The sequence below is a fragment of the Rhinopithecus bieti genome, unplaced genomic scaffold, assembly GCF_001698545.2.
Source record: "Rhinopithecus bieti isolate Rb0 unplaced genomic scaffold, ASM169854v2 scaffold_53, whole genome shotgun sequence".
NCBI classification, from domain to species: domain Eukaryota; kingdom Metazoa; phylum Chordata; class Mammalia; order Primates; family Cercopithecidae; genus Rhinopithecus; species Rhinopithecus bieti.
The window spans coordinates 1,793,702-1,816,494 of NW_016803161.1; the positions used below are offsets into that span (position 1 = coordinate 1,793,702).

The 22,793-nt window shown below is 37.1% G+C and overlaps 1 protein-coding gene across 1 annotated transcript in view; it reads left to right on the top strand.

The window, feature by feature from the left end:
• The first annotated feature begins 5,712 nt into the window (after nucleotides 1-5,712).
• The window catches only part of PHF3 (PHD finger protein 3), an 84,084-nt gene continuing 67,003 nt past the window's right edge, over nucleotides 5,713-22,793 (top strand). Inside the window, 2 exon segments of the mRNA XM_017867599.1 lie at nucleotides 5,713-6,051; nucleotides 16,261-16,529. Of these exon segments, the coding sequence (XP_017723088.1) occupies nucleotides 16,286-16,529 (244 nt within the window). The 5' untranslated portion in view covers nucleotides 5,713-6,051; nucleotides 16,261-16,285.

Below are 22,793 nucleotides of genomic sequence, written 5' to 3' on the forward strand. Positions count from 1 at the left end.
ACACAAATTATAAAAAAGTTATTGGCTTTTAGTGAAGTAATTTGAAAGACTTATGAGTGGGCACCTAGCTCAGGAATGCTAGCATGGTTCCTTTTGAGAAAAGGCATGGCTCTCTTCAGCCCCATAAGAAGCAGGTCCCCTAACCCTCATTCCAAAGGCAACCTTGCCTAATGGACATGCATTCTGTTGTTGCTCCAATTTACTCTGCTTCCAGTTGAAGATGCTTCTTCACCTTTGGACTGGTTGATGTAGCATCTTGGGAAACCACAAATTGCAGGGAACACGTAACCTTTAGTCTTCTGCCTGGAGTAGGGAGAGCTGTAACATTTGCTGTGCTTTTAAACTAAAGACCCTTTCTTTTGCTTCTCTACTTTCTGGGCCTAGGAGCATGCAACATAAACTTGCTTTCAATCATATCTTGTGATTCTGATTCTGAATGTGCTCAGAGTACAAACAATTGCTCTAGCAACTGGGAAACCAGTCTTTAATCAGATAAAAGTTGTATTTCACTATCCCTTATCAGGTGCCCTTTGCCTCTTTGTTGTAACTGAAGTCTGGTAGATTCATTTTGAGGAAATTTTTGTGCGTGGTTTGAGGTGGGGGTCCAAACTCCATTCTTTCGTAGGTGGCTGATCAGTGGTTCCCAGTACCATGTGTTGAAAAGACTATTCTTTTCCCATTGTATTCTTGGCACTCGTGTCAAAAGTCTTTTGAAAATAGACACATGGTTTTATTTCTAATTTTTCAATTCTATTCCATTGAAGTATATGTCTATCTTTATGCCAGTACCACACTGTCTTGATTACTGTTACTTCATTATAAGTGTTGAAATCAGGAAGTGTGTGTCCTTCACCTTTCCACTTCTTTTTCAATATATTTTGGCTATTCTGGGTTGTTTCTTTATATGTATAACTTTTCTTTTTGTGTACATATAAAAAATGCACATTTTTTTCCTGTTATGCTACTTAAATGTTTTACATTTTTGTTGGAATTTATTTTCCCTACTGTACTCTACTGATGATTGTTGTTTATGGGAAAGTCATCATTTTTTTTCACTGATTTTTAAATAGGACCAAGGCAACTTTTTACTGCTAGCAGTTGTCTCATTGATTCTCTTTGTCAGGCAGTTTTTATTATATGCAAATAATGATCTTTTGTGTCCTTTCCTTTTCTATAGCTACTATTTCTATTCTTGCCTTCTAGTATTGGCTAATATTGAATAATGGTGGTGATAGTGGCAGCCTTATGTAACCTGGCTTGAATGGGGATGCCTCTATCTTTTCACCATTAAGTGTGAGGGATACATCATTGAACTGCATCTTTAAAGGATGCAGGAACAATTCAGATAAAATGAGAGGAGGTATTATGTGGCTTTTGGGGTCATTTGGGAGGGCATTCCTGTCAGGAGGAGGAGCATGAGCAAAAATTTTAGGTTGAGGGACATGTGTGTAGAAAATAGGAAGTAATGAGGTATTGTTGTATCATAAGTTAAAAAGCAGGAAATAGGGAGAGAAGAGACTGAAGAGTTGGCAAGGACCAATCCTAAAGGGCCTTGGTTACATTAAGAAGTTTGGATTTTAATTTTTCATGATGGAGTCTCGCTCTGTCGCCCAGGCTGGAGTGCAGTGGTGCGATGTCAGCTCACTGCAACCTCCGCCTGCTGGGTTCAATCAATTCTCCTGCCTCAGCCTCCCAAGTAGCTGGGATTACAGGCGTACACCACCACACTCAGCTAATTTTCATATTTTTAGTAGAGACAAGGTTTCCCCATGTTGGCCAGACTATTGACCTCAGGTGATCCACCTGCCTCAGCCTCCCAGAGTGCTGGGATCACAGGTGTGAGCCACCATGCCTGGCCTGGATTTTATCCTTTATATTTTGGAGAACTATGAAAAGATTTCAAGTAGGGATGTAATATTGTCACTGAGGGATAAAATCGCAAACAGTTTCTTTGTTAAAAGAGTTTTGATTATTTTCATGGCTGCAACATGTTCAATTCAGATAATGAATCATTTGTAGTTCCCAAAACACATCAAGTTCTCTGGTACTTCTTTGACCTTGAGGACATCCCTTTTGTCAGAAAAGGCCCCCATACCCACTCCAGGTCAAATAAAACATGCATATGGGTCTTCTACACCAACTGCTGTCACACCAGGCTGAATCCTAATTATCTACTGCCACTCTTCTGAGTTCTTTGACGGCATGAACAATACCATTTATTTCTGAAACCTATTGGGGTGCATAACGGAATAAATGAATAAACAAATGAGCAAATGAAGTGTGTTGGCAGGGAGAGTAACGCAGAGAGATAAGGTCACAAAGGCAGTTAATCATAGAGTTAGTTTAAAATCTGATGCCTCAGGTCTCTCTCTGCTCTTTGCCCGTGCCTTAAAGTTGCTGAAGTTGACAAAGGTGCTTTATAGCTTGCACAGTCCTGATGTGTGGAAAAGCTTTATTTTATTGTTTGACCCAGCCTTCCTAGGCCGCACCCCCTCAACAGAGGTAAGCTATGGAAATTTTCACCTCCCGATGGGGCTTGCACTTCTTTTCACCCACTGTTTACTGCTGAAAGCCTGAGTAGCTGCGGCCCATCTTTCTAGAGAAAGTAGGAAAAGAAATGTGTGGAAGGGAGCAAGTCGATGATGTAAGAAGTGTTGTAACTTAAGCTTCCAAGTTCAATGATGATCTCGGTAAAATGAGTTTGAGTCATTTTTTTTGTTTTGTTTTTCATCTCTGTCACTCTGTCTTCCAGGTTGGAAAGCAGTGGTGCCATCTCGGGTCACTGCAACCTCCACCTCCCGGGTTCAAGCCATTCTCCTGCCTCAGCCTCCAGAGTAGCTAGGATTACATGCGACTGCCACCATGCCTGGCTAATTTTTGTATTTTTAGTAGAGATGGGGTTTCACCATGTTGGTCAGGCTGGTCTCGAACTCCTGACCTCAGGTGATCCACCTACCTCGGCCTCTCAAAGTGCTGGGATTACAGGCGTGAGCCACCAGGCCTGGCCGAGTTTGAAATCTTTTGACCCCAATGTTTTGATTCTGTGTTTAAGCATATAAACATTTAAATCTAATCTAAACTAACACAAAAGTATGTGTGTTTAGAAAGTGTTTGCCAGAAAAAACTTCATTAAATAAATTTAATATTTTTATTGACTTTCTGCTCATAGTAGTTAATTCTTCCAATTTTTTTCCCCCACATTTAGTGTAGTGATACTGTAGGGAGCAATGTTTCAGTGATGACAAGCTTTTTTCGTATCAAAACTGACTTTTGTATCTACATTGCGTACTGTTTTCCATGGTCTTAATCTCTGCCAGGCTCAGTTTTCTTGGATCAACGTTTTGCAAGATCCAAATTTTATAAATTTTCCTTCTTTCATAATTTTTAAGTTAAATACAAATACACTGTCAGTTTTAGCCATTATCAATTACTCTGTCTTGTTTTCCTACCAAATTTAATTTTCCCAAGTTAATTTGGAGTTTTCTTTCTTTCTTTTTTTTTTTTTTTTTGAGACAGAGTCTCGCTCTGTCACCCTGGCTAGAGTGCGATGGCGCGATCTCTGCTCACTACAAGTTCTGCCTCCTGGGTTCACGCCATTCTCCTGCCTCAGTCTCCTGAGTAGCTGGGACTACAGGCGCCTACCACCACGCCTGGCTAATTTTTTTGTATTTTTAATAGAGACGGGGTTTCACCGTGTTAGGCAGGATGGTCTCAATCTGCTGACCTCATGAACCACGTGTCTCGGCCTCCCAAAGTGATGGGATTACAGGCGTGAGCCACCACGCCCGGCCTGGAGTTTTCAATGTTACTGATACAATCTGATCTTCCAATAAGTCCTGTGTGCAGTTATAGCTGTTGCCAGTATTAATTTGCTGGTTCTTTCTTCTACTAACCTTTCTGTGAATTGAGTATAAGATAAATAGTTCGTGTTTACATCTGGAAGCAAAAAGCAAAGATCATTAATGGACAAATGTGAACAGGGCGCTTGGCTGGTTCAAAATAACAGAATCAAAACATCATGCCTATGGCAAGCTTGTTGACTTTTTTAGGATCAGAAATCTTTGCTTTGTAAATGTGACAGTCTTATGATTCTTACATTTTCTTTTAATCTCCATTTTGTTTTACCTTAAATTTACTAAAACTTCTCTGAGAAGGTAAGTTTTCCTCAGCCCTTCTAAAGGATTTTCCAGCTAGTAGTCTCCCTTATCAAGTTCTACTCTATTGAATTCCTTCGGGGTTGGATTTTGTTTATAACAATAATTTTATTCTTTCCAAACGCCCTTTTGAAATCTCACACTGAGATCCACCAGAAGAGTAAAGATAACATTAGGCTTATTTTTATAATTCATCCCAGACATCCCAAGTGAGAATTAAAAAAAACAAAACAAAACAAAACTCATTTCTATTTTCCTTTCTCAAAAACACATTACAAAAATATTGTAAAACAAAGTCTTGAGGGATTCATTAGTCAAGACATGGAGTGAAACTCTAGGAATCCAGTGGAATCAAGACAACCCAAACCCCCTTTGTAGAAGAGCATTTGGTATTGGGAGTACTTAAAGTATCAGAAGAGTAGAGAGAGGAAGGAACAGATCTTCACCGCAGGCCTGTGACTTATTCTTCCATCCTGCACTAATCTTACAATGTGGGCTGCGGTTGGTCTAAGGCTTAAATCAACAAGTACTGTAAAGGTTTTAAAACAGTGCAGACCACACAGTAAGGTGCTCAGCAGGTACTGGCTGAATACTGTAATGGTCCTGCAGATAAAAGCCACAAACCCTGTCCCTAAGGAGCTCCTTTTGGTTGGAGTGACTGACAAGCAACAATTACCTCACAGTGCTTATTAAGGGCTGAGATAGGGGTTAGCTCAAGTGTCTGTGGAAGCAGACCAGTGGGTCTGCTCGACCAGTGGGTCTCAAAACTTTGTCTCTGGACCTCTACACAATATTTGTTACTACAAATAATGTATTTATGAAAAGTATATTTTCCAAATTAATAAAAAGAGTGATATTTAAAATTTTTGCAAATTTCCTCAATGTCTGGCTTAATAGAAGATGGCTGGATTCTCTTATCTGTTTCTGCATTGAATCAGCTGCTATATGCTGTTTTGGTTGAAGGATGGGAAGAAAATTTGGCCTTAGACAGATGCTCCTGGCAAAGAAATGGAGGCTCTTTTGAAAGGTTTTGGCGACCCCTCAGGGAAACCTAAGACCATATTCTGAAGACTGCTTACTGGATACCAAGAATGTTTCTTGGAGGTAGCAGTTTGAGTCCTGAGGTAGACCAGCCATGCAGGGTGAGGGTAACGGAGGTAGTTAATGGCAAGGCTGCTGTCCCGAGCCAGCACAAATATTTGGGCAGAGGTCTCATCTACTCTATCCTACTCTACCATTCTTGAACTCACAGTCAATTAATAAAAAGTATCTGGGGTTGGGGAGCTGAGCATGAATATTGTATTAACTGTGAAGCCTTAGTGCTTATTACGGTCGAGAAAAAGCCCTCCTCTGATTCGCCCCTCCCGGCGGCCCGGAGGTGTGAGCTAGAATCCCGCAGGCGGTGCCGCGTCCTCGGAAGACAGGGAGGGGTGCGGCAGCGCCGGGGAGTGCAGCAGCCCGGGGCCCCACGGAGGCGCGGCGCTCGAGGCCCCACAGCGCGCAGGCGCGGCAGCGACGCAGGCCGCGGCCCCCGGAACGGTAAACAGTGGGGTCACGTGACCCGGCCCCTCTCCAGCTCCCGCGCCGCCGCCGCACGCCGATGGCTGCGGGGTCTCGCGCCGTCGCACAGTCCCCACGCGACAAGCGACCTTCGGGCTCAGGGCGGCGGCGGCTGCTGCAACGAGGATTAGGAGGGCGGCGCGGAAGCCAGGAATAGTGTCGTCAGCAGCAGCTATTCGGTCCCAGGAGGAAAAGAGGCTGTGGCAGCGACGCCGACGTCCTGCGCGTACCCCCTCTCCGCGGCACCCACCGGGCCCCCTCCTCCTCCTCTTCGGCGGCGGCAGCGTCCACCATCTTCCTCTTGCTGCCAGTGGTAGCGCTCGTCTGGCGGAGCTGGGTGAGTTGCGGCTGTGGCCGCGGCCAGGGAGACGGGCAATCCTCCCCTCCCCCATCCCCTTCCACACGCATAGCGCCTCCGCGGGCCTCTCCGCCCCTCCCGCGGCGGACTCTCCGCGCTTTTCTCCCGCGCAGCCGAGAGATCGCCTCTTGGGCCTCTTGCGCAACGTTCTCGGCCTACCTGGGCCGCGCCTCTGCCGCCTGTGGACCATTTGGACCGCGGGCTGGGGAGGGAGTCGCAGCGACGCGGTCGCCAGGCGGAGGGTCGGGACCGCGGCCTCTCTCCCGACCACTGGTACCCAGCCGTCTGCCGCGAGTGCGCCCCGCTGCCGCCGAGGCACGGGCGCGCAGGCCCAAGGCACGGCGGGCGCTGCCTGGAAGGCCCGGCTCGAAGGCCCCGGGATCCGGCTTAGGGCCTCTTCCCTCTCAGGGAGCCCCAGCATGGAGCTTTGGGCCTTGGTTTCGGGAAACTGGGACTGGCCCTGGCTGCTAGGCTGCTCTCTGCCGCTGCTTTTTGGAGATGAGAGTTGCTGTTCCATTTATCCACCAGTTAACGCGCGCTTTTGTGCCCGGGACCCAAACTGTCGACTCCTTTTGCTTAGTTTGAAATGAGAAGCCTAGACTCTTGTCTTCCGATAATACCTGTAATTTAGTGAACCACTTGTCGATACGTACGTGTTAATGGTGCTAAATAACTGATCACCTGACACGGGGGGCGGGGGCGGTGCGGAGAGTAGAAAGAGAGAGAATGTTGATATCGCGCAGAGTACTGTGTCCCTCCATTCCCTCAGGATGTGTTGCCGGGTCAGGTGACCTTTTTCAGTCTTTTGGCTTTTAAATGCCAATTCCTAGAGACTTTAGATTGGGGTGGTTATTAGTGCTTTCCAGTAGTCACACGTAGAATATGTTCATGGATTAATGTTAAGTGGCAACACTGCTTTAATATTCTAGTCCTAATCTGCATTACATGTAGAGGTATTTAATTTAAAAAGAACAATTATTGAGACTTCTCTAAATACTAACTTTACTACCTTAAGTTAAATTTAAAAACCAGTACAGTAAACTCCAAAGGGAGTACTTATACAGTACATTGTTGTATTTAATTACTATTTTGGGGTGGAACTTGTCTTACCTTTGTCAAAATGATTGCTTAGGATCTAACAAAACTACGCCTCAATTATTCAGTTTTTGATTCCTGAATGAAATGTTTGGAACTGTGAAAATATTTGTAGAAAAAGATGTATGTTTGTGATAGAGTGACATGTTGAGTCAAAGAACCAGAAACTTTTCTATTGTAGTATACTTATGTTTTTGAATTTATAGCTCCTTTCCACAGCACAAAAGGTGTTGTGTAAAGATTATTGTTAAATAGTAATTTTCAACTTTATCACTTAGACCTTTTCCCCCTAATTTTTCTCTTCATTCGTCTGTTTACTGGTTATATATTACCATAATGATTCTTTACTTCATTATAATCATTGTCATTCTCACTGTTATTATTATTTTACAATACATACTTCATTTTCTGGTGATAGCAGAGTTTAGTGGCAGAGACTTTTAGGAGTAATGATTGCTGTGATTGAGCCACACAATCAGTCCTGAAATCGGCTACTTTTATTTAAAAAGATTGCAACTTTAGCTTTTAAGCTTTTTCAGATAGCTCATTTGTCAAAATGATAAAAATGAGCCAGTGATGGGACCAAAGTTTGCCTCTTATTTACATTCTTTATAGGTTCATTTATTGAAGAATAGAAAAATGTAGTTTATTTTACTGCTTTTGCATACACCTGAATTAGTTATGTATTCTCTCTTGTTGGGATAGACCTCAGATAACTTTATCATGTTGATCTTACGGTATACTTATATGTTGCATAATCAGAAAAGTCACCTATGAGAAGTGTTCTGTGTAAATGTAGGTAAAAAATTGGTTTGATCACATGCACATTTCAAGATAGAAAAATCGAAAGGAATTTGTCTTTAATCATTTCAAACCATGTTATTAAAATTTAAATATTATTGAGTATTGGAATCCACTAGGAAAGGTTGACAGTCTTTGACTTTCACTTATGTAATGTATTACTTATAAAAGTTGGGAGGCAGCAAGTGAGAACTTAGAGTATTGCAAAATCAAGAGCTTAGATTTTTTTCATAGTAAGAGGCCTATTTGGAAAACTGGTAAATAAAATAATACGTACAATTCTGTGTTTCAGTTACTAAAATAGATGATGTTTGTCTTCCTTAACATGGTGGGATGGTGTTTGCTTTTTTGATATATTTTACTTTCTTAAGATCCATTTAAATTTCTCATAAAATCCTTTTTACGTATGTTTTTTCTGGAGATAACTTTTCTGTTTTTTAATAAGATTATGAGATTTTTTTGGTCAACGTTTAGGTTTGTGTATTACCAATAACTATTTCACCACACAGTGTCAAGGAGTTCAGGATTCTTGGGGTGCTGATTTCTAACAGTTTTTATTCATCTGCATTTCAAGAATTCTTTCTGACAAGTGCCTGCTGGATTTTTTTCTTTTCTGGCAAAGTACGTCTTGGACTATGTTTATCTTATTTCTTCTTGGAGCACCCTCTCAGAATTCTGGAGTATCTTTTCAGAAGGATAGACACTTTTCAACTATAAAATTACTTGGCAAACTGTTAGACATTTATGATACTGTTGCATTTTTGAGAACACAGTAAAAAAATATTCTTTAATTGTTGCCCTTTGATTACACAGGGAAAGATATTGAGAGTATTGATGTGATTAAACATACATGAGATCCTGAGACTGTTCTCAGTAAAGATATAGGCTGGGAAACAAGATTCATGGACATCCGATGTTAATCAGTGTATTAGAGTTAAAGGGGAAAATATCAAGAGTTTTAAAAGGCATTGTATGAGGCGTTGCTTTATGTGTGGACTTGACAATTACTGTCCTGCGTAATGTGTTTAATTTAGACCATTTTTAATGGTATCTTAAAATTTTATGACTATTATACAATGAAGAGTGGATATAGAGAAATAGTTGAGTAAAAATTTTAAGATATTTCCAGAAGTTTTAACCTGTTGGCATAATCTAACTTTATTAGACAGTTTTGAAGAGCATGGTAGATTATACAGAAAGGCTGAACTTGAATATTTTAATTCACTTGTAATTTGTGTGAGCTGGGCACATGAAAACATAAAGTTTTAGACTGAAAATAAATGGAAAAGTTTGTAGCTGATAAATTGCTTTTCCTCTAATGATGTTCATATGCATTGAGGCTAACTTTTTTTTTTTTTTTATGTGTAGAGGGTGGCTAAGTGCATATTCCTGCTTTATTTTGGAAGAAGGATGAGTCACTTTTGTTTCTAGCATTTTTAAAGATTTCATTAATGATACATTAAAAGCGTAAAATTTAATGTGTAGAGTGCATTATAGAGTGTAAAGTGTAGGCTCAGGAATCACACTGAATGGGTTCAAATGTGGGAATATTGGGTATGTGACCTTGGGTAAATTATGTAATTATCTGGGTCTCAGTTTGCTCTAAAGAGAAAGGACTAATAATTGCGCGTACCTTACAGGGTCGCTGTGAGGAACTAATGAGATAATGCATACGATACACAGGGCCTGGCGTATAATGTGTGCCAGGTACATGTTAGCTTGGGCTGTTACTACCTAGGCCATAGTTTTGATGATGAGCTAGGTCCACTACTTTGGTGGTTTATTCAAATTCCTAATGCTTATAATATCAGTTATGTTATAATGCCAATATAGTTGTAAACTTTGAAGTTAACTCTTTCTTGTTACTGTTGGCTACTGTAATTCTGCATTTGCCAGTTTCAACATCTTCTAATCCTTTCCTAGGGCCTTAGGTCTGCTTTGGTCTAAGTTGTCTTTGTGCAGCAGACACCTTGATATCTTCTTTTTACCAGATACATTTAGAAAAGAAGTCATGATCCTTGCTTTCTTTAATGATGTCTTGCCAATAGATTCTAATTAACGAAACTGAACCAGAATTTGAAGTGGGGGTATAGAGTAGATGACTAGGTTGAATTGCTTTATAGAATGGTACTTTGTAGTATTGTGTCATACCACATGATCTAACCACTTACTAATTTTTGACTCTGTCCTCGAAGGATAACCTATGATTCATCTTCAGTGTTGTTATACCATAGTGGTTAAGAACTGACCTTGGTGTAATGCAGAGTGGATTTGAGTCCTGGCTCTGTCACTTATTTATTTGGTAATATTGGGTGTAACTTTGCTATTTAGCCCCTCTCTTGTAAATTGGGAATGATAGTACCTGCATAATGGTTTGGTTCTGAGGATTAAATGGCATGATGCATTTAATTTGTTTAGCACAATGCCTTGCACACAGTAAACATCCAGTGAATTTAACCTTATAAACACATAGGATAGTCATAAGCGCATTGACTCTTAAATGAAATTTTCTGGGTTCAGATTTTAGCTCTGTTTTTCCTGTAGGAGATAGCTTAAACAAATAAAACAAATGACTTTTAGTTCCGTCACCTACTATGGCAAATCATTTAATCTCTTTGATCCTAATTTCATTTTATTTCATTTTTTATATTATCAGGATAATAATATAAGGTGGTTTTGAGGATTAAATGAATTAATAAATGTAGAGCAGAATTTCTTAAACTTGGCACTGTTGACATTTTTGGCTGGATAATTTTGTGTGTGTGTTGGGGGGGCTGTCCTAGTGCATTATAGTATGTTTACTAGATGCAGATAGCACCCTTTCCAGTTGTGATGACCAAAAATGTCTCTAGACGTGGCAGATATTCTCTGCATGGGCATACTCACCTCTGATTGAGAATTATAGATATAAAGCATGTAGAACAATGCCTGTCTTGAAGTTTGAGCACAAGAAGTTTTGTTTTATCATTATTAGTAGTAGTTTTGTTCTTCTGCTACTGCCTATTAGGAATTTGTTTTTAGTAAGCACGCCTGATAAAATTGCTTAATTTAAATGATGGTATTAGGGGCTGAAGGCATCAAGTGTGCTCTGTTTTTAAGACCATTGTACTTCCAGGACTTTGTCTGGATTGCTCTTCAGCATTTATGCATTGATAACTACCTCACTTCAGATTTTGGTTCAAGTGTTACGCTGTGAGGCCTTCACTTACTCTCATAAACCAATCCCCCATCACCACCACCATTACTATTGCTCTGTATAACTTTTCGTCAGAGATATTAGTCTCCTGATATGTTTGTGCTCCCCTCACACCACCCCCCTACACACACACCCACAGACACAAATGTAGACTATGTGAGAGTGTACTTCATCTTAGTACATAACCTCTTTGGCCTTTGATAGCCTTAGTGATTTATTGTTAGGCGTGTATGTGTGTGTGTGTGTTTTAGGAAATAATAGAATTCATAGGTTTACTTTGAAGATGTTTTTAAAAAGCTGGGATAGAGAATTTTAATTTGCTCTTAAAGTGAGTTTTCGTAAAGTGTAATTTTTTTTTTCCGAGATGGAATTTTGTTTTTGTCGTCCAATCTGGAGTGCAATGGTGCGATCTTGGCTCACTGCAACCTCTGCCTCTCAGGTTCAAGCTATTCTCCCGCCTCAGCCTCCACCACGCTCAGCTAATGTTTTTTGTCTTTAGTAGAGACGGGTTTTTGCCATATTGGTCAGGCTGGTCTCGAACTCCTAACCTCAGGTGATCTGCCCGCCTCATCCTCCCAGAGTGCTGGGATTACAGGTGTGAGCCACGGCGCCTGGCCTAAAGTGAAATTTTTTTGCTGTTGACACTTTCTAAATCTCATCTTTTTGCATTCTATTAATACTTGAAACACTTATAAAATAATTAGGCTGTCTTGTTAGTATAAGCTAAACCTGGCTTCAGTGTAATTCTCTGAGAATTACAGGTGAAACATATTTTAAAGCAGGAAATATCTTTGGACTCAGATTAAATTTTATTTGGCAAATTAGTACTAATTATTTTCAGTTGTATTCTGAGTCTTTATAAATAGTCCATTAGGACCAAACTCAGCCATTTGTAATTAAGACATGGTGTTCCATTTGCCTGGAATATCCTCTGGATCTTTAGGATCCAGCTTACATATCACCTGCCTAGCCTTTGTTGGCTTCCTGAGTTTTACCTTCGTCTGTGATATTATTTGCAGCCCTTCAATACGGCACTTAGCATTTTGTTGCGGTGTTTATATGTGTTGTATTTGTTTATATATGTTTATGTCGTTTCGAATTGTGAATTCTTCGACTTTTTGACAGGTTCGTTTCACTAGACTTAAAATGCTTTGTATTAGTAAATGAATAATTTTGAATTACGCAGATTATTCGCTTATATACTTAGCTGCATATATTCTATTGTCTGTAAACATGAGTTTACCCAGAAACAATTTCTGACTTTAACATGTATATTCCCGAATTACCAATACTGATTTAATTGGATATACACGTATCATTAGCCATTTAAAATTCACTCTATATAGGCTTATTATGTTTTATTAAATTTAGAATGCCAAATATAGGGGAGCATTTAAGTAGAGTTTTAGTGTAAGAAACAGAAATTTGTTTAAATTAGACAATTTGTTTAATTAACAAAGATACTAAATTGGCTCCTAATTTCCCCCCTTAATTAGATCCGATTGTCTTTGTTAGCCACATTACTAGGTATCCCAGAATATTCTTAGTTTTTTTTAAGACTTTATTTTGTAATACTTTTATATTTATAGAAAAGTTGCAAAGGGTGTGTAGTGTTTCTGTATACCCTTATCTAGTTTCCCTGATTATTAACATCTGACATAAAGCTAGTGCCTTTATCAGAACACATATTATTATTATTGGTGTATTACTGTTAACTAAATTACAGACTTTATTCTGATTTTACCAGTTTTTTTTTGCTACTGTCCCTTTTCTGTTCCATGATCTAATCCAGGGTACCACATTGTGTTTAGTAGATTAGTGTATCCATTACAAGTGAGTAAATATTTCTACATTTGGCTAATTTGTTTGCTTATTTAGCATTAGAGTTACTTTATTTTTGAGACTGATCACTTTATATCTGAAACTGATTTTAAAATGAATTATACCTCCAATAAATGTTACTTTCAAGGGAATTCTTTTGGATGGGTACATACTCTTCATTTTGGCATTTTCTCTTTGGAATTACCTCCAGAGCCAGTTGGAACCACGTAAGAAAAATTATTCTCACTCATTTATAACAATTTTTCTTAAAATGTATCCCACGAAACACTAGGATTATGATTTGTCCTGTGGAAATTGTCTTCTGTGGACTCACAAATGTGATACGCTTTATTACTATGTTCTTAGAATATTCCCATTTTCATTAGCCTACTAAACGTGTCTCACACAATGGTAGCTGCTTAGTAAACATTTGATGAATAAATAAAGAGTATCGTTAAAGAAATGTAACTTCAGTCTGTCTCCACTTGTGACTGTGGAAACCTTTTTCCTGATAATGCCCGTTTAAATCCGGGGAAACATACTTTATAAGTCATAATAGTTTTGACTTAAAAACAGTACTGGAAAGCTTGACTCATTTTATTTACAATATGCTTTATTTTAAAAAAAATGATCTTCAAGAAATACATTACAGGCTCTGAAGCCATGAAAGAGTTTTGGGATGGTTTCACTCATAGCAGTATTATTGAAAACAAAAAAAAAAAATTGCTTGTTGATGACTAGTTGTAATGGCCTGGTCTTCATTATAGCGATATGATCTTGAGCTTTGTGACCATAACTTCTGAATGTTTTGAATGTTCCCATCACTTGAAAGCTCACAGCATATAGTTGGTACAATAGGAAGACCTCATAGAAGTTTGCAGAATTTGCTAGCCTCATGTTGCTATGGTAACAAGTGCATTTACTTTTTCAGTAGATTCAGCATACCATTTTTTTGAAGGAAAGTTAGCCATTTGTTTCTAGAGCTGAAACTGCCTTTTTTCTTTTTGATTGGTCTGAGAAAAAAGATTACTAATTGGGATGCAACTCTCTGAAGTGGAGGTGTCTTTGGCTTGCAGTACTGGATTCCAGCACATTCAGATAAATGAATTCATTGGTAGTTCTACTTAATTTTGTAAACATTTAGTAAATATTTTCATAAATTATTTTTAATTACCAGAATTTAACATACTAAAATTTTTTTTTGGAACCTAAAAACATATAAGGCGGAAGTATTGGTGATGTATGACAATTGAGACTTTCTTTGGCGCTGATGTCATATAGTGTGGTAGGGAATTCTTAAAGGAACTTGTCCTGAGTTTTCTTCAGCATTGCTAGCTACAGTTTTCTTTCAGTTGAGAAAATGCATGTAAAATAAGCAGCAAGTCTGTAGTTAGCATTTTCTTTCAGTGCTTTATTAACATTTCAATGTAAATAAATGGAAAAAAATGAGAAAAGATACCGAAACTCTTCTATTTAGAAGGGCATTAACTTTTGTGAGACAGGAAATTTCTTTTTTTTTTTAATTGAGGTATAATAAATGCATTCATTAAAAATGAACAGATTTCTGAAACCATTATCGCAATCAAGATTTAGGACATTTCCGTCATCTCTCAGGTATCCACCTTCCCTTTTGCAGTTCATCTTTTTTTTGGATTTTTTTGTTTTTGACACAGAGTCGGGCTCTTTTGTTACTGGGCTGGAGTTCAGTGGCTTGATTTTGCTGCAGCCTCCGCGTCCTGTACTCAAATGATCCTCCCAACTCAGCCGCCCAAGAAACTGGGACTACAGGCACGCACCACCACACCTGGCTAATTTTTGTAGAGATGGGATTTCGCCTTGTTGCCTAGGCTGGTCTCCAACTCCTGGGCTGTAGTGATCTGCCCACCTCCCAAAGTGCTAGGAATACAGGCATGAGCCACTGGACCTGGCAGGAAAATTGTTTTTAGAGAGCCTTTAATAAGTCAGATCATCTCAGCCCTTAGCTCAGTGTGAAAGGGTAATAACACTTACTAATGGGTATGGGCTGTGGAGCTTGAAACCCAGGCTAGAATTTTGGCTCTGTGTTGTGACTTTGGGGAAGACATTTAAATTATTCAAGTGCATTTTTAAAAATAGTGCAAGGATGATAATAGACCCTATTTATTATAGGGGCTTAAATTATATAAATGTTGGTAAAATTTTTAGTACAGTATGACATATATAACCAGTGAATGTTAGCGTGTATCTGAAATTCTTCCCTCAGTTTTGTAGGGGGAGAGAATTCAAGACTAGTTTGAGGAAATTTTGTTAGATTTAGAGCTAATCTCAAAAATCTTGGAATTAAGGAGCCCAAGATGTTATAGGTTAATCAGTGGAATTTTTTGGTTAAATTAATATTAGTTTTTTTTTGGTTGACTTTCTACCCCCTAAAATATGTTGATTCAGTTTTCTCTCAAACCAGTTCAATTTAATTGGTTTAACTTTTCATAATTAAGGCTCCTGTAGAGCTTTGAAATGACTTTTGCTGAGCAATGTGGGTACAGTTCAAATGGGAGACTAACTTGATACTTGTATAGACCACACATAACTAAAATAAATCTAAATACATGATGTAGATTGTCTTTGTGTCATTTGTCTTGTTTTTCTCCTAAAAGGGGACCTTGAAAAAAGGTGTATTTGTGCACATCTTTGTGTGCGTGTGTAGTTTTTTAAGTTTTGATTTGTTGGGTTAATAGTTTCTTTTTCATTTTCCGCCCCTACCCCCACAATAAAAGCCCTTTGTCTATATGTATTACCTTTCTTTAAATAATTTTAATACTTTGTAAATAAAGCAAGGCCACTTTATGGTTTTAATAGGTATGGGATAAAAATTTAAACTATTTGATTTTAGCTCTTTTATGTGGACTTATTGTAAAAGCAGTGTCTGATGCTTAATTTGTGAAAAGATTGTGGTTAAAAACAATTGTTTTTATGCTTTAAGCCTTGTAATTCTTTCGTATGTGTCAAGTTAATGGACTATATACATATTTTTTTTTCTAAAAATAATGAACTGAGTAAACATTTAGTAGAATTTCTGGTAAAATGATATACTACATGCATGATGAAGAAACATTAGTAAAGATTCGTTCTACATTTCCAAATGTATATTCTAAAAACAAGTGAGGATTTTTTTTAAACAACAATTCAGAAATACCTTAAGTGTGTTCTTAGACTCAAAACTATTAAAATAATTTGGTATTAGGTGATTTTCAATTGATAGCTTTATTTCTTATGGTATTTTTTTTGTCTTTCTATAGGGCTGAAAGACACACAGAAGTCTTCATGGATATAGTTGATACATTTAATCATTTAATTCCTACTGAACACTTAGATGATGCCCTATTTCTAGGATCCAACCTGGAGAATGAAGTCTGTGAGGATTTTAGTGCAAGTCAAAATGTCTTAGAGGACTCGCTGAAGAACATGCTCAGCGATAAGGATCCTATGCTAGGATCTGCAAGTAACCAGTTCTGTTTGCCTGTTTTGGATAGCAATGATCCCAATTTCCAGATGCCTTGTTCAACAGGTAATTCTTACTTTTTTTTTTTTTTTTAGTCTGCAATTTAAAATAAATTTTCAGCAGCTTTTTCTTTTTTCTTTTTTTCTTTTTTCTTTTTTTTTTTTTAATAAGGAGGGTAGTAGTAAATTTAGGGTTCTTTCCTTTGAATTTAGAGCTTCTTTTCCAGGCATCAGAATTAGAATTTAAACTAAATTTTCTTCCAAGGAGTGTGGAGTTATCCTCAAGGATATTATGGATATAGGTAGGGTGNTTTTTTTTTTTTTTTTTTTTTTTTAGTTTGAAATTTAAAATAAATTTTCACCGGTTTTTTTTTTTTTTTTTTTTTTTTTTTTTTTTTTTTTTTTTAATAGGGAGGGTAGTAGTAAATTTAGGGTTCTTTCCTTTGAATTTAGAGCTTCTTTTCCAGGCATCAGAATTAGAATTTAAACTAAATTTTCTTCCAAGGAGTGTGGAGTTATCCTCAAGGATATTATGGATATAGGTAGGGTGACCATATAATTTATTATCCAGTATGGGACACTTTTTAGAATTACAGCGAGTACTTTAATAATTACATAATGACAACAGGTATAAATTGGGATTCTTGAGTAAATAGGGATTGCCCGGCAAATTGAAACATGTGGTCACCTTAGGCCTGCTGGAGTCAGGGGAGATGGCTGAATTGACCTTTCTCAGCATACCTCCCAGCCCCTGAAATATTTACATTGTTTGCTCCCATTTCACCTCTTTTGGTATTTTTTGCATGTATCTTAAACCCAGAGAAAGAACTCTATACCTCTGCTGCTCTGGACAGTAAACACTAGCCACATGTAACTATTGGTCACTTGCAATGAGTCTGGTCTTAATTGAGATGTGCTATAAAATGCACATTAGATTTTGAAGACTCAGTATGAAAAAAAGTTAAAAAAAATTTCTTCAATTTTTTAATGTTGCTTATGTGCTGAGGTGATATTTTGGATATTTGTGTTTAAAATTTATGTCACGTGTTTTTTTTTTTTTGCCTTTTAAAAAGTGACTACTTGAAAATTTAAAATTACGTATGTGTCTTACATTATATTTCTGTTGGACAGAAAAGGGTTTATAGTTGAAGTAACTAAAAGACTGAAGATAGTACTTTTCTGTAAGGCTAAACTATTCTTAATAAGAGATTACTTTGTCATGTTAATGTATAAAAAACAGTTTTTCTTTTATAAAGCAGAGAAAATATTACTGTAAACATTGTGGCAATTGTTAGTAGCTATTCTGTGAGTAAAATTATAGGTAAAGGTAAAATCAGCTTGCCATGGAACAGTAAGGTTTTCCCTTACCATTCCCTAGAGTAAATAGTTCTCAGATTTATGTGATGTTGGTTTGTTTTTCATTGACTAGATATTTTCTCCTGTACAGTTTGTTCAGCATATTTTTCATTTTTAAAAAACATTTTCTATGTATATTTTAAATTTAATATAGCAATACTTAAAGTTGGGAATAGGTGGTCTGCTGTTCACCCATAAGTTTGTCAGGTTACTCCGCCTTAGGACCTCAACACTGGCTACTAGGAAGCTTCATTTTAACAACTCCTTAAAACTGAGGTCTTTTGAATTGCTTGCTAATAGTGTATCTCTGAATTATTTATATGGTGTTGTGTTATTACTTAGGTTTACATTGTTCTGTTTTTGTATTCTAAATGTTTTAAAGCTTTTAAAATTTTGTTTTATGTATGCATTGTTCAATTTTTTACTTTGGTGCTTGTGTCAGTCTAGTAGCTCTAATTATCTTTATTGTTAAGCACCTTTGACAGTGTTTGGTTTTATGGTCACTGTTTCCTAGTTTAGTCCAAATTCAGGAAAAACATTCATTTAATATTAACATCGTTCTTGCTGGAACTCCAGTTACCTTCAAGGGTGTTACATTGGATGTGGAACTGACACATGTGTCATCTTGTTAGGCTTTTTTACTTATAAAATTCCAGCTCTATAGTAATACTTGTATTCTTACTTCCTGTCCTTTTTTTAAAATTGATTTCTGTTGATATGAAAAGTTTTTATTAATGTGAAAATCTTTTCAGTTTTGTTATACATCTCTTTTGCTAATAGAAGACTTAGAGCACCTTTGTAAGTACATAGAAATTTTTTGAGTTATGATTTATTATTTGTTTATGGTTCTGTTATCTTTTAAATGAACTTTTAAATTTAGGAACTTAAATTACTTCCTAAATTTTCTGATATTAAAATTTGTTTTACTACAATTATTTATCTTTGATTCTGTAGCAGAATGTTTGCATTGATATATGTTTAGTGTGTATGTTTTAAAGATATATAAGGAAATATGTGGGGGAAACTTAATAAGGCTTTTCTGTTTAAGATTGTTTAAATTTCATTGTGCCATCTAGCAGGGGATTTATCTTGATTTCTTCAAAGTTCTTCTGCCCTTTGGGATATTTAGGTCAGTAAAAGGCCCACACATTTTCTGAAAGCAAAATGGAAAACATTTTGAAAAAAAATTTAACTTTTGTTAGATTTAAGAGATAATTGCAAAGAAGAAATCTTATTTATTTATTTATTTTGGTAGAGACAGGGTCTTGTTATATTGCCCGGGGTGGTCTCTAACTCCTGGCCTCAAGCCATCCTCTGGCCTCTGTCTCACAGAGTGCTGGGATTACAGGCGTGAGCCACTGTGCTTGGCCTGGGAAATCTTACTGTAATTATTGATGAAAACCCTGTGTGAACAGTAACTTTCAGTAACCTCAGCTGTTTTTAAATAAAAACAACATAGTTCTTGCCCAGATTGTTGTTCCTGGCACTATAGGCTTTTACTAGCTGTTTTCATTGAAGCTAAGCAGGAAAATAATCCTATTTATATTCCTTAGACCAATGAAAGCTATAGATCATGGCTGTTTTGTAACCTTAGTACTAAAATTAGCTACCAAAATAATTACTACATCATCTTTTCTGTTATGGTGAACCAAGTTGGTTTCGGACCAGTGTTTTTGTTGTTGACATAGTGATTTGGATTGTATTTCAGCTGTCTCAAAAAAATCATAGTTTTAGAAAATTATAAAAATAAGAAACATAGAAAATTACATTTAGTGCTCTGTTGGATACACAAAAGTTGGGGTGCCAATTGTTTCATTTTGAGAGAAAGCAGCCAGCATTCTTTGAATGCTTTTGACTGTGTCAAGTATTACTTCATCTAATTGTAGTGTTTGCATATGGTTTTTAGATGTGCCCATTAATACACTTTTTTAACCTCTAGCGAGTGAGCAAAACAATATTTTCCTGAGTAATAGGTTTGAGATACTGAATGTAGTGTTTATATATACCACTTGAGGAGTGCGTTCAAAATCACTGAAATGGTGTTTACTGGCATCAGTTTTATGAAGAAATGTTTATCTCTCATTTTACAAATGTGTTCCCTTTTTACATTGACAGCTGTGATTCATAAGTGTGGAACAATCTTGTGTTTACAATCCATTTCTTAATATGGTATATTGAAAATAAATGTTCAATGACTGTAAGTTGATGTCTTTAGTTTTTACAGTATAGTTCAACATTGTTTTAAGACCAACAAAACAGACATACTATAGAAACATGAGTGTTTAGAGCAGCCTTTCATTCAAATAACACTTTTATCTGCTACTGTAGGTTACTACTTGTAGCTACTGCATCCTTTAGTGAAACCAAGATGTCTTTTCAAGGCTGCATTATGGCTAGCAAAATCATCATTCTTTTAATTTAAAAAAAATTCTCTACTATAGTATGGTTTTTGGTGGTTAAGCAAATTAAAAAGTCGTTGAACTCTTACAGGTATCCCAAATATTTGGGAAGAGTTGATTCATATTGTGTAATTATTTTTTCAACTAAAGGAAAACACCTGCTTACATCATGTGTTGCTTTCCTATCATAAATGACATTGATATTATATGACGTCAATCAGTGTGTTTTAATATAATTTTAGCTTGCACTGCTTTCCTTTCAAGCAGAGTGTTGTAATACTTGTAATATATGTTAAGACTAGTTTTACAATTAGTGAAACTATCAGTAGTAGTGTGATTTAGTGCCTTTTTTGTCATATGAATTTTAAACTTTTAATCATACCTAGTTTGAGGCTCCTTTATCACTAGACAGAATTCATCCGTGTAATATTGGAAAAATTATATTGCACTTCTGGAAAAAAAAGGTTTGGTGTACTAGTGTGTCACTTGAGATTTGTTTAAAAAGTTTTGGGTTTTATGGCTTCATGTTTCTCTTGGATAGCATTTTCAGTCAGACAGGACATTGAACTAAACATAGTGGCTCTCTGGTCTAGTAAAATTCAGTTTTCAGATATTTATTATTTTACTCCCTATTTGTGCTTTCTTGGGGATTGGTGGGGCTATTTGTGCATACTAATTACATCTCTGAATCCAGGTACACATATAAGTTCATTCTATATCTGCATTGGAGTCTTCTCACTGTTTTTGTTTATTATTAGTATTTGTTGATTTTTTTTTAAAGCTTCTGTGCTTCAATGAACCTTTTACACTAATAACTTATTTTGAGAATCGAGTTTTAAAAAATTGTTTTGACACATAATTGTACATATTTGTGGAGTACAGTGATATTTTTATGCATGTGTACAACGTGTAATGATCAAATTAGGTTAATTTGCATATTTATCACCTCAAATATTTGTCATTTCTTTGTGTTACGAACATTCAAAAGCTGCCTTTCTAGCTATTTGGAAATGCACAATAAATTGTTAATTATAGTTACCCTGTAGTGTTTATAGAGTACTAGAGTTTATTCCTCCTATCTAGCTGTAAATTTTTCTTTTTTTTCCTTCTTTTTGAGATGGAGTTTTTCTCTGTTATCCAGGCTGGAGTGCAGGTGGCCTATCTTGGCTCACTGCAACCTCCACCTCCCAGGTTCAAGTGATTCTCTTGCCTCAGCCTCCTGAGTAGCTGGGATTATGGGGGCCTGCCACCATGCCCAGCTAGTTTTTATATTTTTGGTAGAGACAGGGTTGCACCGTGTTGACCAGGCTGGTCTTGAACTCCTGACCTCAAGTGATCTGCCCACCTTGGCCTCCCAAAGTGCTGGGATTAGAGGTGTGTGCCACTGTGCCCTACCTAGTTGTGATTTTGTATCTGTTAACAAACTTTTGGCTAGTCCTCCTGCTCCTTCCCCTTCCCCAACTCTAGTAATCACTGTTGTACTGTCTACTTCTTTGAGCTCAACTCTTGCTGCTATGTATGACTGAGAGCATGTAGTATTTATATTTCTGTGCCAGGCTTATTTCACCTATTGTCCTACAAGCTCATCTGTGTTCCTATAAATGACAGAATTTTGTTCTTTTTTAATAGTATTCCATTGTGTATATATATCACATTTTCTTATCCACCTGTTGGTAGACACTTAGGTCAATTTCATATTTTGGCTATTGTGAATAGTGCTGCAATAAACATGGGAGTGCAAAGATACTGATTTCTTTTCTTTTAGCTATTTATGTCCAGTGGTGGGATTGCTAGATCATATGGTAGTTCTTAGTTTTTTGAGGAACTTCCATACTATTTTCCATAATGACAGTACTGATTTACATTCCCTCCAAGAGTGTGTAAGAGTTCCCCTTTCTCCACATTCTTGCCAGTGTTTATTATTTTTTATCTTTTTGATAATAGCCATTCTAAATGGGGTGAGATGATATCTCATTGTAATTTTGATTGGCATTTCCCAGATGATTAGTAATGGTGAGCATTTTCTTCATATGCCTGTTAGTCATTTGTATGTCTATTTTGAAAGATGTTTATTCAGCTTATTTGCCCATTTAAAAAATTGGATTGCTTTTGTTGTTGTTGTTGTTTGAATTCCTTATATATTCTGGATATTAATCCCTTGTTGGATGGGTCAGTTGCAAATATTTTCTCCCATTCTATAGGTTTCTCTTCACTCTGTTTATTGTTTCCTTTTCTGTCCAGAGCTTTTTAGTTTGATCTAGTCCCAATTGTCTGCTTCTGCTTTTACTGCCTGTGCTTTTGAGGTCTCCATAAAATCTTTGCACAGACCAATGTCCTAAAGCATTTCCACCATTTTCTTCTAGTAGTTTCTTAGTTTGGATCTTACATTTAAGTCTTTAATCCATTTTGAGTTGGTTTTGTATATGGAGAGAGATGGGGTTAGTTTCATTTTCTGCACATAGATATCCAGTTTTCCCAGCACCATTTATTGAAGAGATTATTCCTTCCCAAATGATTGTTTTGGTGCCTTTGTTGAAAATCAGTTGGTTATAAATATGTGGATTCATTTCTGGGTT